Below are 14,043 nucleotides of genomic sequence, written 5' to 3'. Positions count from 1 at the left end.
AATTGAATAAATAGTTTTAAAATTTTTATTATTCGTATCTCATTAGGCATTACACTAATCCTGTCGTGATCTGTCCTATTACGTGGCAGATTCTCAAAAAAGAAGAAATAGATAATTCAACGCAAATGACGACAAATACAATCGTACATCTCAACAATAACATACTCGTACAAACCCCATAACAGAAAAACATGCTAGATCTTACCCTTGCGCTTTGCAGCTGTCCCTAACCTCTATGTTTGTGCCCTGTATCATTCCCTCGTCTAGTTCGCAGCTGGAGTGACACCAGTTTCAGGATCATCATTCTTCTTGTCTCTCCTGGAAAAGACACCCTTGACCTTGCTCCATTGTTCAAGCAAGAACCTGTAGACAAACACGAATGGCATGCCAACGAAGCCAGCAACGGCAGCAAACCATTCATCAGGGAAGATTCGAATGAGAATAGCCCAGGGAAGACAGAACATGGCAGTGATGACGGAAACACCCCACTGCGTAGCATCAAGTCCATCCGGGATAATCTGGAAAGCCCTTGAGCCCTTGAAGATGATGATAACCTGGAGACCAATCATGAGGAGTGTGATGAGGACAAAGAACTGGTTGCGCTGGACGCCCTGGAAGATGTTGAACTTGTTGTCGAGGCGGCGGTTGTTGAACATGTTGAAGATTTGCATCCAGACAAAGGTGTTGAAGATGACGGTGTCAAGTTCAGTCTTTTGCCTCTCGATGGAGGTGTCGTAGCCAAGGATCTTATCGCCGGCAAAGTAGAGGACAAAGGTGATGGCGAGTTGGTAGATGGCCTGGCCGATGATCATCTTCCACATCTGCACATTGCATGTTAGCATACTGGTACGAGATATTTAGAGGTGTAAACTTACAGTGACGGTTATCAATGGCTTGTCCTTGCCCTGAGGGGGACGATCAAGAATCTCTTCAGTGGGAGGGTCAGTGGCAAGGGCCAAGGCGGCAAAGGTATCCATAATGAGGTTGACCCAAAGGAGTTGAACCGCCTTGAGGACAGACTCCATGTCGGGGTCATAGACGGCGGTAACAAAGGCCAAGAGAACAGCTGTGATGTTGACAGTGATTTGGAACTGCTGCTGTTAGTGCATGTTCCATGGTCAGATGTGAATGACTTACCTGGAGGAACTTCTGGACGGCATCGTTGACAGCTCGTCCCCACTTGAGAGCGGTGATGATTGACGTAAAGTTATCATCCATGAGAATAATTGACGAAGCCTCCTTTGCAACTTCAGTACCAGAAATGCCCATAGAGAAACCGATGTCAGCAGCCTTGAGAGCAGGAGCATCATTGGTGCCATCTCCAGTGACGGCCACGGTCTCACCAAGGTGCTTGAGTCTCATGACAAGAATTCTCTTGTCTTCAGGCGAAGATCGAGCAAGGACTTGAAGATTTGGCAAGATTTTATCCATCTCTTCCTCAGAGAGTCTTCGGAAGTCAGGGCCTTCAATTACCAGTCCGTCAGTATAAATACCACACTCCTTAGCGATGGCCTTGGCAGTCGTGGCGTTATCACCAGTGACCATGCGGACGGTGACTTTAGCAAGTTGAGCCTTGCGCACTGCTTCGGGCACACCGGGACGGACGGGATCTTGAATGCCAACGACACCGAGGAAGACAAGCTCGCTGAGAACAGATGCAAAGTCAACGTGGTTGTTGTCAGTGACTTCGGCGGATGAAGGGGGCCAGCTGGGGTAGTCCTTGTACACGAGACCGATTGTCCGGAGGGACCTCCTCGCATAGATATCGATGGTATCATTCAAGGTCTGACGATCTTCATCGGCGAGAGGCTCTTCTTCGAGGGTGTCAATGTCGGCCTTGGCAGTGCAGTAGGCAAGAAGAATCTCGGAAGCACCCTTGACGAGAAGACGATAACCTCCAGACCGAAGCTTGATAACGGCACCCATACACTTCTTGCTCGAGTCAAAAGGCATCATCTGAACAACCTCCTCATTGGCACGAATATGTGCCAAAGACTCAAGACCGAGATGTTCCTTTGCCAGATCGAGAAGGGCAGTCTCCGTCTTGGATCCGAGGAATACAGTCTGGCCATTCTCTTGACCTTCAAAGGCAGTGGAGTTAATGGCGACACTTTGGATGATGATGTCCTTGGCATCAGACGTGAGCTTCTTTGCCCAGGTGGTGATTGGCGTGTCTTGCTTCTCAGTGTTGGAGAAGTTGGTGTCACCAAATGTACCGGCGACAACAGTCATTCTGTTAGTTGTCTATAATAATGGTTAGCATCAATCCGTATGTCTGTTATCCCTTAAGTACGACTTACCAGAGTACCCGTCTTGTCCGAACAGATAGCAGTCGCATTACCCATAGTCTCACACGCCCGAAGAACTCTCACGAGGTTATTCTCCTTCAACATCTTCGTCGTAGCAAAAGCGAGAGCAAGCGTAACAGCAAGAGGCAGACCCTCCGGCACAGCAACAACAATGATGGTGACAGCAACGATGAGGATATCCATAAACGACGAAGCCTTATCCGTCGCGAGACGGTTATCGCCGGGAAGGTTGGCAACGAAGCGGAACAGGAGGACAAAGAAGAGAAGACCGGCTGCAGTACCTCCGAGGTACGCTATGGAGCTGGCGAGTTTGGAGAGCTTCTTCTGGAGAGGGGTTTCTTCGGTTTCGGTGCGGACCGACATCATGATCTTGCCGTAGCTGCTGTTGACGCCGACCGAGGTGCAAAGGAATGTGCCGACACCTATATTTACTATTAGCAACATAGTGTGTAAGCTACGAGATCGAAACATACCTTCAAGAACCTTAGAACCAGAGATGATGAAAGGATCAAGACCCTTCGATGACCGTCCAGTTTCAAGTGCCTGCATAACAGCCACACCTCCAGTCTTCTTAATAGCATCTGACTCGCCAGTAGCAGAAGACTCATCACACTTAAGATCATGCCCATCAACAAAGACGCCATCCACCGGCACAAGGTCACCAGGTTCAAGGTGAAGGATATCACCAACGAGCACATCGTGGACGTTGATCATAACCACCTTGCCCGAACGAGTAACTTTTACCTCCCTATCCTCCTTCTTAGCATTCAACTTGACAAAGGCTCTCTCCTTTTGCCAATCATTGCCAGCACTAACAAAGGAAACAACAATGATGGCAATGCAGATGGCCACGCCCTCGACCCAATCAACTGGAGTAGGAGCACCCGGTTCATGCTCGACGCCAAATGTTTCGTAAAGTCCCAGCGCAAGAGAGATGACGGCCGCTGCCGTGAGGAGGATGAGAACCTTATCGTTATATGCGTTCCATAATAACCTCCAAAACGGCGTTGCTTTCTTTGCGGGGAGTACGTTGCGATTGTAAACTCGTATACGGTCTCCGAAAGGCTCTTTCGTGGGCTCTTTTGCGGGTGTCGACGGGGATTGCTTCGTAGGGGTGGTTTCTGTGGTTGTTTGCCACCCGGTGGCCTCTTCGAAGGTAACATTCTCCCCCACAGCCGTTTCCTCCGCACTTAATCCAGAAGCAACATCCGTCTGCAGGCCAGCGACTATGCCCCTCAAACCTCCTAACGCGCGAAAGGCATCAAGAGACTTTGGGTTGAGCAGCTTGTTGAGTTGACCGGGCGAAAAGGCAAAGGGGCTGTTGTCGACCATAAAGTCATTTTCGGTTCCTGGATCCGGCCGTAGGGAAACTTCAAAGTGTTCTAGTTCCGCTGTAGAACCACCGGAAGACGACGCTGTAACAAATGGGTCGGAAAGGCTCGACTGGTCCCCTGAGCCTAACCGTGAACGTTTTGCGGTAAGACCAGGGGTGCATGGTTGGATTTTGTCTGTTTGATGAGCCATGGTGATTAAATTTTCGACATGTAAATCGAGCAGAAAGACAGGAATAAGCTTAAAGGGGACAGAGCCAAGAAGGGGAACTGTGCTCGATTTTAAGCTTGGCGAAGTGTGTAGTGAGGCTTAGCCAGAAGCCGCGTGAGTAGTACAAAACGATTGGAATATACGAAACTCCCGAGCAATGAGGCTATGCTGAGAGGAAGTGTATCAAGTCAAACCCCAGCCTGCCTCGTAGGCAGAGAGACGCCTGGGTGTACTCCGTATTTCAAGGCTAACTACACGGACGAGGCAGTAATAGGCTCGGCGAGGTGCATGGTCTTGGGGTGTGTGGCAACCAATCCGCATGCGCCTCTGACAGTCACCTAGACTAGGCGTTTTGCTTGTCGCCCTGACAGGTGTCGATCCAATGCGGGATATATTACTCTGGGTCAAACTCGTCTAGCTGTGCCAAGTTTCCTCCTACTTTAGTCTTGAATTTCTTGACCTGGTTCTGGTCAACTGCCGCGTCTTATACTGCCCAAGACAAGATGCCCTGATGCCTCACTACTAAGCACAGACCTAGATCAAGCATGGGTGCCGTACAGCCAAAACGTCTTAAACGACCTTGTTTCTCAGTTGAGCTTCAACTGATGAATCATGTGAATATCGCGGCACAGCTCCGCGTTTCCCTGAAAGAGCCGACGCGAGTTCGTGAAGAGAAATTTGATGAGGTATTTGATCAGGTCCAATAATCAAAAATCAACTCAAATGCGACGCGTGCGTCGCGCCAAAGGTGGCAGTGCAGCGCCCCTCCAACCCCTTCGAGCAAGTCCATCACCACGAAGAACAAGTACTCTACTAACCTCAAACACGTGAAAGGTCTCAGAAACACAGCCATCCCGCTAAACACATCTTTTCTACAACAGGACATCATCTCCGTATCTGCGGAGGCATCTAGATCTTGAAGTCGCCGAGACGCGCACTCTTGGGATGCCTCCCCGCTGGAAAATTGCCTCCTTGAAGGCGTCACCTTCCTAGATGACGAAAGCCTCAAGGGGGCTGTGTATCTCTAGGTAGTCGTGTCATCGACTCGGTGGCCCAGCGGAGGGCTTCGGCTAGGTGGAACTTGGGCAGGGGATGGTCCTTTCTAAGCTTCGGGGGGAGGCCGCTCGCGTGAGGCAGTGCAAAGCAAAATCAAAGGCCGAAGGGTTTTTGAGCCCGAAGACTGGCTCGGTTCCTGTACTCCAATGTCCCATGGCGGCGAGGCATCGAGATGATGCGCCGAGTTGACAAAAGTGCTGAGAAGGACATGTCAAGGAATGGACTTGGCCTTTGATCCATGGACAAAACATCAAAAGATCCGTCGGAGTTCTCCTTGAAATCCACTCGATGGAGTTTTCATCTCGGTATGACACTCGAATGATCAGATTGGTTGATCCAAGGCCAAGAACCAGGGAAGGTCAGTCTTGGCGACCCACCATGTAATTAAGCTTGTTGGGAATAAGCTTCGCCTTAGTTTTGGTGAGGTCATCAGCGGTCAACATTCCATGTTTTTGTACTCAAGACAATTATCTGCAAGTTCCTTTAGAATTGTGGCAGTGTTGATTTTCGTCGATGCTTCATTTCTCCAAAATGGAAGGTCGTGTTGCTTGGTGGAGTTGGGATTTCCTGCAACACAGCTGCTGTGCCGCCTCCAGCCACCCCGGGATGTCACTGTCTCTGAATCCCATGGGGATTATGTATTGCAAGTACCACTATAAGGCACAATGCCCCGGGGGCTTGTCAAACTGCAGGCGATGATCAATCCATCTGTGCTGATGCATGCGATGTCACGGGAGGTAGATCTGGGTAATGCTTGGAGCTCCTTGCGGTCACGGATCGGGCAAGCAGCAAGATCCGATCTGCTATACTTCGGCATTCTCTGCGTTCAAATTGTTGACAGAACTGCATCTTGATTTGTTTGTCAAATTGCATTTTAGACGGCGGCCTTCGGCTACTCTATTACACCGTTGTATTGGGTTAATCGAGCCGTCAGCCAGCTGTTTATCGAATGCATGTGTCAAAATACCCCAAAGGATTGAACTCCGACTTTAAATGCATCAAGGAACTTGAAAAGGGTAAAAACAGACTTGACGTTCGATTAATTGTGACCAGGGCTCACCTGTGGATGCGTATGGTTGGTGGTTTGGAATTGCCACTTGAAATGGCGAGCTTAAAGTAGGGAACCAAGAGAGCCTCCCTGTAGTAGTTAAGTCCAAAACCACAAAGTTTCATACTATTTATTAATACCTGCATAATAAATAATTAAGATTCGATATATTTTATATGCTTAAATATGGCACCTTTTCGTTTTTGGCTGACCCTCACTGTCGCTATGAGGACGCAAATAAATAACCTTAAGTAATGAATAGCGTTGCCCGAAAATTGGTATTAGGTTTGCCTACTTTGTATAAGTTGATAACTTGCATCCATACTCTTCCTATGCTAAATAGGTAGTAACACGTCAAATTCGTCAGAGCTTTTGACCCTTGGGTTCAGTCGCATACCAGTGTACCTTGAATGACAGTCTTTCAGTCCAATAGCTATAGAAATCTTCATTCGAGCCCAAACTTGACTCATTAGTATTAAGAGTCACAGCAGGTTAAAAGAGGGCAACAACCATACTACCAAATAACACATTGTTAACACGTCGTGGCACATTAGACTACACTGTAAACTGGAAAGCCCAACTTGCTGTCCCGTTGTCGGTTATTAAACAAATGCAGTCACTTTGGAGGTGAGGCCTCACGTGAGATTTATATGGTGGCTGCTGACTGCATCTGTTGCCCACGGCTCAGGTCTTGGATCTCCAACGACATTAGCCATTGTGAGGTCAGGCGGACATGCAGTTGGCTGCCTTAAAATGCATTGGAATTTGTCGCCAGCCTGATTGCAAAACTGAGCCGACCCCTCTCTTGCCCGCTGTCACTACGCCACAACTGAAACAGCCAAGGCGAAATAGAAAGAATCAGTTCACCAAATTCGCATTCAGAAGCTTCGTAGCAAGTTAAGCATGAGATAAATGTCTTATCAGCCCCGATGGGACCACCTGGGTAGCCTAGATGTCTCTATTAGTAGGCAGGTATGGAAATCGTTCGCCCAGCCATCTTTTCCTCACTTCCGGTGCTTGATCGAAGCCGAGCCTGGTCCACGTAGCCGCTGCGAGTCGGAAACCAGGTGTGGTGTTGGCCCAGCCCCTGTCGATGCCAGCTCTGCTATTGGTCCCTGCAGCCAAGAACGAGTTCGCCTTCAAATGTCTCCCTCGAATCTCACCCGTTCTTTGCAATCTTCTCCTTTCATCATAATTTCTCCAACTTGGCCGACCTTATTAAACCGCTTGATCTCTCAGTGAGCTCCCGCTCTTTGCTTTTACTGTGGCAAAGTCCTAGCAAGCAACGCGATGCGTCGAATGCTCTGCTGCGGCATTTCTCGCTCAGGTGGCGAAAGCGACGATAACAACGACCAGCCTGGGCGACCAGTAGGACCCAACCCGGCTGCTTCTCAACAACGACCCAGCGGTAGGCCTGCTCCACCACAAGTCAAACTTTATTTTCGCTCACGCTTAAGGATAGTGTCGAAACCAGTTGACCCCGTGGTATCAAATGCTGCAGCATCGCCTTCCTCTGTTGGCACAAGTCCCACGAACAAGCCCTCAATCGAGAGGCAAGTCAAGTCTAACTTGTGGGACGAAGCGATGGGAAGGCTCTCAGAAGCCGACAAAGCATGGATCAACGGCAACTCCAAACAGTTTCTACACTCATCTGGCCCCGGAGTCCGTATCATCATTGATCTAGTTGATCAAAAGCGTCAACAATGCGAAGCCAGGAGATGGACAGCCGTCAAAGTATTCAGCACTACCATTAATCTCTCTGATCTGGCCAGCACCGCCATCACGTGGCTCAACAAGTTTAAAGAAGTTGGCGACACGATGGTTCAGTACGACCCTGGACATGCAGCCTTGCCATGGGCCGCGACGAGGTTTATCCTTCAATCTGCGGTTTCATACCAAGAGCACATGGCGTTCTCGCTAATCAGCGTTGAGAAAACAACAAGGATCGTTCACAGATGCCAGATCTATGAGCTGCTCTACAACTGCGACACAATCAACGCCCAGGTTGCTGGTGGCCTCGAGAAGGCCTTAGTTGACCTATATGCCTCGCTCCTTCATCTCCTCGCACGAGTGGGAAACTTCCTGTCCAAAGGCACGCCACGGCGCTCCCTACACGCTGTCTTCAGGCCAACTGAGGGATCAGACCTTCTCTCAGATCTCGAAAAGTTCGAGAACGAGGTCACTAAGGAAGTCGCCGTCTGCGAGAACAGGCGAAGCGCCGAGTCGGATTCCAAGACTCGAGAGCAGCTTCAAAAACTGCTATCCTTACTGAAGCTTGAAGAGCCCACTCTCAGAGTCGATGAAAATGTCCAGAAAGTCCTCGAAAGAATGGAACTCAAGGAATTGATAAAAGTGCTGAATTGGATCTCCCCCAGTGAGTACAATCTACACCATGACCTGGTAAGGCAGGCGAGGACCAAGGGCACATGTGACTGGCTTGTCCAGCAATCGAAATTCTACGAGTGGCAGAGCGAGACCTCTTCCATCACATTTTGGCTTCAGGGGTTTGGTAAGTCCTAGCATTTTCGTGCAAGTGAGCTATTCTAACTCTTTTGCAGCGGGCTCAGGCAAGACTTTCATAACGTCGAGAGTCATCGATCTGGTTGCAAAGAATCTTGAAAGCAAGCTGAATCATGAAGGCTTTGCATTCTTCTACTGTAGCCAAACCGAGCCAGGGCGCCGACAAGCCCTCTCGGTCCTCCGGAGCTTCATCAGGCAACTCTCATCACCCAAGTGCATGTCCAGCCACCTCCATCCCAGGCTGAGGCAGCTTTACGTCGACTCTCAGCTGAAGGGTGCGGGATGGACATTCGATCTATGCAAGCAACACCTGATCGATCTTTTTAACTTTTATCCTCATACTACCGTCATTCTGGATGCGCTGGATGAATGCGAGGTTGAGGAGCGAAGATTGTTGCTCAATATCTTCGACTGGGCAACAAAGTCTTCATCTCGACCTGTCAAGATCTTCATCTCTAGCCGCCCAGAAGCCGACATTCGACAACGGCTCATCAGCCTACCCAATCTCGAGATCTCTGCCAAGAACAACAACCACGACATTTCCAGGTTTATCAAAGAGAGCGCCGATAGCCCGGGCCCATGGAGTCCAGTCTTGGAGAAAAATAAGGCCTTGAAGGACGAGATTGTCCAGACGTTGATCAAAAAGAGTGACGGTATGTTCCAGTGGGCGAGGCTTCAGGTCGATCAACTCAGGGTCTTTGAACATGAAAAGGATCTTCGAGACAGGTTAGGAAGACTTCCCAAAGATCTCAAGTCATCATATGACGAGATTTATCAGAGGATCCAAGATCGTCCCGAATACTCGAGAGTTCGGACTCTCAGGGCTCTCAAGTGGGTGACGGCATCAGTCCGCCCTCTCTCTACCGAGGAACTCCTGGCTGCGATACGTTTGGACCCAGACAAGGAGGAGATCGATAAGGCTGGCGAAGTTACAGAAGAGCAACTTCTTGGCTGGTGCGCAAACTTGCTGATTCAGGACCACCGAGAGGATTTTTTTCTCGAAAATTCCACTATCTGGCGGCCTTGCCACCTGTCAGTAGTCGAATATCTCGAGGACCGCTTCACGATGCCCACTGCGCATTTATTTGTTACACTGGCCAATTTGTTTTTTCTGGCTGCCCAACCGGATAGAAGAGATTCTTCGTCCACCCTACAAGATTACACTAACCAGAACTGGATGCGACATGTTCAATTATACGACAAGGACAGCCTTGACTTTACATGCGCCCCACATGACAGAGTCGCTGCCATGTTGAAGAAGTTTCTCGGTTCACCAACGCAAAGCTCTGATGCGTACGTCCGATGGGCCCAGTTCGTTCGGTTTCCTTCCGACATTAATCCTCTATTTACTGTTTGCTCTTTCCCAGTTTTCTACCCCCTACGAGACTGGTGGGAGTCGGGCGACGTGAAATTCGATCACTTGGCATTGAATAATTACGGAGAGAGTCTTTTGACAGTAGCGGCTATGTCAGGCTGTATGCCAATCTGTGATAGTCTCATCAGACGAGGTACCCCGTTGGACCCTAAAAAACACGGCAAACGCTATGGGAGTCCTCTTGTAGCAGCAGCAGCAAAGGGACACGCCCATATTATTAAACTTCTCCTCAAACGAGGTGCCCATGTGGACTTGCTTCTGCAGGACGGCCAATATGGAAGCGCTCTTGCTGCAGCACGCGATGTCAACATATCCCAAATGTTGGTCGACAACGGGGCAGACATTAATCTCATGCTAGAAGCTGGAGGCGACGGCAGCGCTCTTGCTGCAGCCAAGGATAAGGCCATTGCCCAGCTGCTGGTCAACAGAGGAGCAGACGTGAACATGATCCTCAAGGCTGGAAGGTTTGGCAGTGCCCTAGTTTCCGCGGCAGCCTGGCACACTACAGACATGGTTGAATTCCTCATTGACAAGGGTGCAGAGATCAATTTACCATTGTCGCACGGGGAGTCTGGGAGTGCTTTGATTGCCGCCTCATACGAGGAGGAAATGGACAATGCCCAGCTTCTCGTCAAGCATGGAGCGGATGTCAATTACCTCCCGCCCGTTTGTTCTTACGGAAGTGCTCTCATTGCTGCTTCACTCAACTTCGGAAACGACAACCTTCGGTTGCTTCAGTTTCTGATTGACGAAGGAGCAGAAGTGGATTCCATCCCCAAATCGGGCCAGTTCGGAAGCGCTCTTGCTGCTGCTGCTCAATCTCTCAGCGGGGATGAGGAGGGCATAGATTTTTTAATAGAAAACGGGGCAAATGTAAACCTGCTCCTCCCTACTGGACTGTATGGCAGTGCTCTTATAGCAGCGGCCGCGGGAAGCTTCGACACATGCCGGCATCTAGTCAAGAAGGGGGCAAATGTCCACCTTCGTGTCCCGCATGGGTGCTATGGAAGCCCTCTCATTGCGGCCATGCGATCAATGTCGGAAGAACTGGTTGAATTCCTGCTCGGGGAGGGGGTAGAAGTTGACCAGATACCCGACGGGGAGAAGGTTGTCTTTGGAACTGCCCTGATAGCAGGAGCCTACTGGGGATTCGCATCGGGTGTCCAGATGTTGCTGAAAGCTGGAGCTCAAGTGAATCTGCGGTCCGAAGTTGGGAGATTTGGGACTGCTCTCATAGCTGCTCGCGCGGACTTGACACACGAGGGAGGGGTTTTTGAGGATCCCCTGTGGGGGTCGGTGTCGGTGCGGGAGTTGGAGCCAGACCATAGTGAGGAACTACGAGATATAATCAAGCTCTCGGTAGAGGAGCTATTGATAAAGCACGGGGCAACCGAATGAAAAGAGCAAGTACTTCTAATGAACATCGAGGAATTGGTTTGAAGCATCTGTATTCCTCGGCTCTTGTTGAATGCTAGTAAACATACCTTGCTATGCGTAACTTGCCAAAGGGCCTCGCCCCCCTCATACACCAGCTTCCGGAATCCAATCCTTCCCCACATCAACTTTGTTTTCAAACGAGCATCGTAGGACATATGCCCTCGGGAACACGGAGTAATTAATAAAAAGTCTCCGGCGGTCGGCTGAATTCATGCCGACCCTGGCGATGGTCCTAACTTTAAAAGCAATACGGCGCGTACGGCTCGTATCCTTCGCTCACGCCCAACTCAACAATAATCATGGCTACCAGATCTTTAGTAGTCGGTGGAACAGGCAGTATCGGCTACGCTATAGCCTGCCAGCTTGCTACTGCCTCGGCATCCTTAACTGTCATCATCAGCGGCCATACAGAACCAAAGAGTCTACCTCACCTCAACGTCGAGCTCCAGCCGCTAGACGCATCATCCGTGCGCTCAACAAAGCACTATACCGACAATTACAAGTAAGCACAGGAGCAGTAACCTAACTTGCTCAATGACGGGGCGGGCTGAGACGCCTAAGGAATCAATTGCAAGACGGCCCGTCACTACTACGGGAGGCAGTTATTCATCCGAGAATTGAGTCTTGTTTTGAAAGACAATGCAAAAGTTCTCTTTGTGCTGGATAATACGCGTGTGAATCCAAATCAGCTCAAGTGGGACGACTTGACCTCAAATCCAGCTTTACCTTGGCAGCTGTAACCAAACATTGTGTCACCATGACTGATGCCATGGTCCAGGCACATGCCCCTGAACAAAGACAACAAGGTCAAAAACGAAGCCGGTTCACTCACGCCCATCCCGGAATCGTCCAGACCGACACCTACAAAGCACTCTCGTGGTATATACACGGCGTTCCAAAGGCTCTCAGTCAAACTTTTTGGTGTGTCGCTCGAAACGTGTGCCAAGGACCTGCTCAAAGGGGCACAGGGGTGTGTGCAGACGCCGACAAAGCGGACAAGTTCTGGAGCTACATCAACCAAAAGGGCGATGTTGTTCTGAACAAGTCTGTTTGGGGCGAGGAGCAGACTCAGATGGTCAGTGATCACACACGGAAGATTAGCTATAATGCACCAGATGCAAGTAATTAAGAGGATAGTAGTTACTGGAACTAATAGTTGTAAATATTGGTCCGGCCTGTGAGCCAGACTAAGGTGTTTCACAGCCGGCAAGCCTTCTTCGTTGGGAAAATGGTTGGCATTGACTTGCGTGGTATCAAAAGAGACTGGGTGTTCTGTCAACTTTAAAGATTCAAGGATGTTATGAAGAAAATAGGTAAGAGATCACGAACCTAATAACTGAGGTGTCTCATAGAAGCGTAGACTCAAGAATTTCGAAAAATAAGAAAGCAATGACGAGAAAACCAGGCGGAATCAAGCAATGAATATTTGTATCTAGAAAAGTCACGACCACCAGTGCCAGCCTATGCCCATTTCTCAGCTAGCCGTCCAATCGGCCAGCCACTTGCATCCGCCTATACTGAAGAATAGAAATACCCAAAAAAGAAATGACGGTAGATATTTAGGCAAAGACTGGCACATGTGACGACCCGCGGGGAATCCCATGGCAGAAGGGTGACGTCCTATCACGACTATATAGGTATCATCACCACAGAGTCAGTGCACATGTTTCTCTACACAATCAAGGCGACGAAAGATGTCGTTTTCCCAAGAGATAAGGTCTCTTTCACCCTAGATCTCAAGCATGGCAAGCGAAAAGTACTCTTTCATCTCTTCAATCGTCCAGTTTCGCCTTGGGCCTTCGTGGCCTGGGTTTGCCAACCCAAGTAAGAAAGGGCCCCATCCCTCTCTCAACTCACAGGGACCGAGAAGAGTGTTTTTCATAATCTTGCAGAATACCACGAGGGCCTCAGTCCTGTTATCTCCGATGCGAGAGAGACGGAGGAATTGCTCCTCAGGAGCTGTACTCTCCTCAAGCAGGGGCTCACGACCGTAGAAAAAGGTATTGCGGTAGCCATGGAAACTGAAATATGCCTCCAGTCCCTCTCTTTCCCACATTTCGCTGTATCCTCGAATCCTTGAAGCATTGATATTATAAAGTATGATATATGAAATTGCGTAGGAAGCGGCGTAGGAAGCGGCATCGATGGGATCTATGAGCCGGTCTGCGATATGAATTCTTTGCCGCTGTGGAAGAGGGCGGTAAGCTGGCAAAGAGTGATCAAGTTGCTATCCCATCCTTCCAATTCAATCTCTTCTTTGAGGACCTGCTGTATCTTGCTCTTTAGAACATCTGTCGAGGATTCTTGGTACTTCTCGCGAAGGTGCCGAAGTCGGCCAGCCAGCAAAGCCAGCGGAAGCACTGAGTCTGATTGAATCTGGTATTTGAGCCTCTCTGCCACGCCTTGTAGACAACGGGGTCGGTTTCCTCTCAGGCAAGCTAGCATGGTGGGCGAGGCTAAGATGAGGGCTTTGATGTCGATGGCGGAATTGCATCAGTGCATGATTGCGATGCGGAGTTCTGTGGGGAGGCTCTGGAAGTAGTCGTCTCTCGAGATGGTGCCTATTTGTGCCAGTAGTGGTGGAGGTCTCCCAGGGGAAGAGGGCAAGCTCCTTGGTGCAGATATGGCGGCGATAGTAGAGCTCTTGGCGGTGATGTGAAGATGATTGATGGTAGAACGGCGGTTGGTGTTTCAAAGATGGCGTTTACTTTGAGAATTGAAATTTGTATGCGGATGAGGTAAAGATTGTGCTGAGT

At 49.6% G+C, this 14,043-nt stretch overlaps 2 protein-coding genes across 2 annotated transcripts; one reads left to right on the top strand and one right to left on the bottom strand.

Annotated features, from left to right (window-relative positions):
* Nucleotides 1-263: 263 nt before the first annotated feature.
* LRP88_07264 (uncharacterized protein) lies at nucleotides 264-3,641 on the bottom strand (the record flags this gene model as incomplete). The annotated part of the gene is made up of 7 exons (XM_083243798.1): nucleotides 264-821; nucleotides 876-1,097; nucleotides 1,148-1,179; nucleotides 1,257-2,244; nucleotides 2,301-2,731; nucleotides 2,783-3,386; nucleotides 3,483-3,641. The coding sequence occupies 7 exons, from the start codon at nucleotides 3,639-3,641 to the stop codon at nucleotides 264-266; spliced, it is 2,994 nt and encodes a 997-aa protein (XP_083101022.1).
* A 3,407-nt stretch (nucleotides 3,642-7,048) lies between these two features.
* LRP88_07263 (uncharacterized protein) lies at nucleotides 7,049-10,808 on the top strand (the record flags this gene model as incomplete). The annotated part of the gene is made up of 3 exons (XM_083243797.1): nucleotides 7,049-7,100; nucleotides 8,514-9,790; nucleotides 10,773-10,808. The coding sequence occupies 3 exons, from the start codon at nucleotides 7,049-7,051 to the stop codon at nucleotides 10,806-10,808; spliced, it is 1,365 nt and encodes a 454-aa protein (XP_083101021.1).
* Nucleotides 10,809-14,043: the final 3,235 nt, after the last annotated feature.

This window comes from Fusarium phalaenopsidis (genome assembly GCF_050370095.1).
Source record: "Fusarium phalaenopsidis strain FUZ10S chromosome Unknown contig_32298, whole genome shotgun sequence".
In the NCBI taxonomy this organism is placed as follows: Eukaryota; Fungi; Ascomycota; class Sordariomycetes; order Hypocreales; family Nectriaceae; genus Fusarium; species Fusarium phalaenopsidis.
This window is presented reverse-complemented; position numbering and strand designations above follow the sequence as displayed.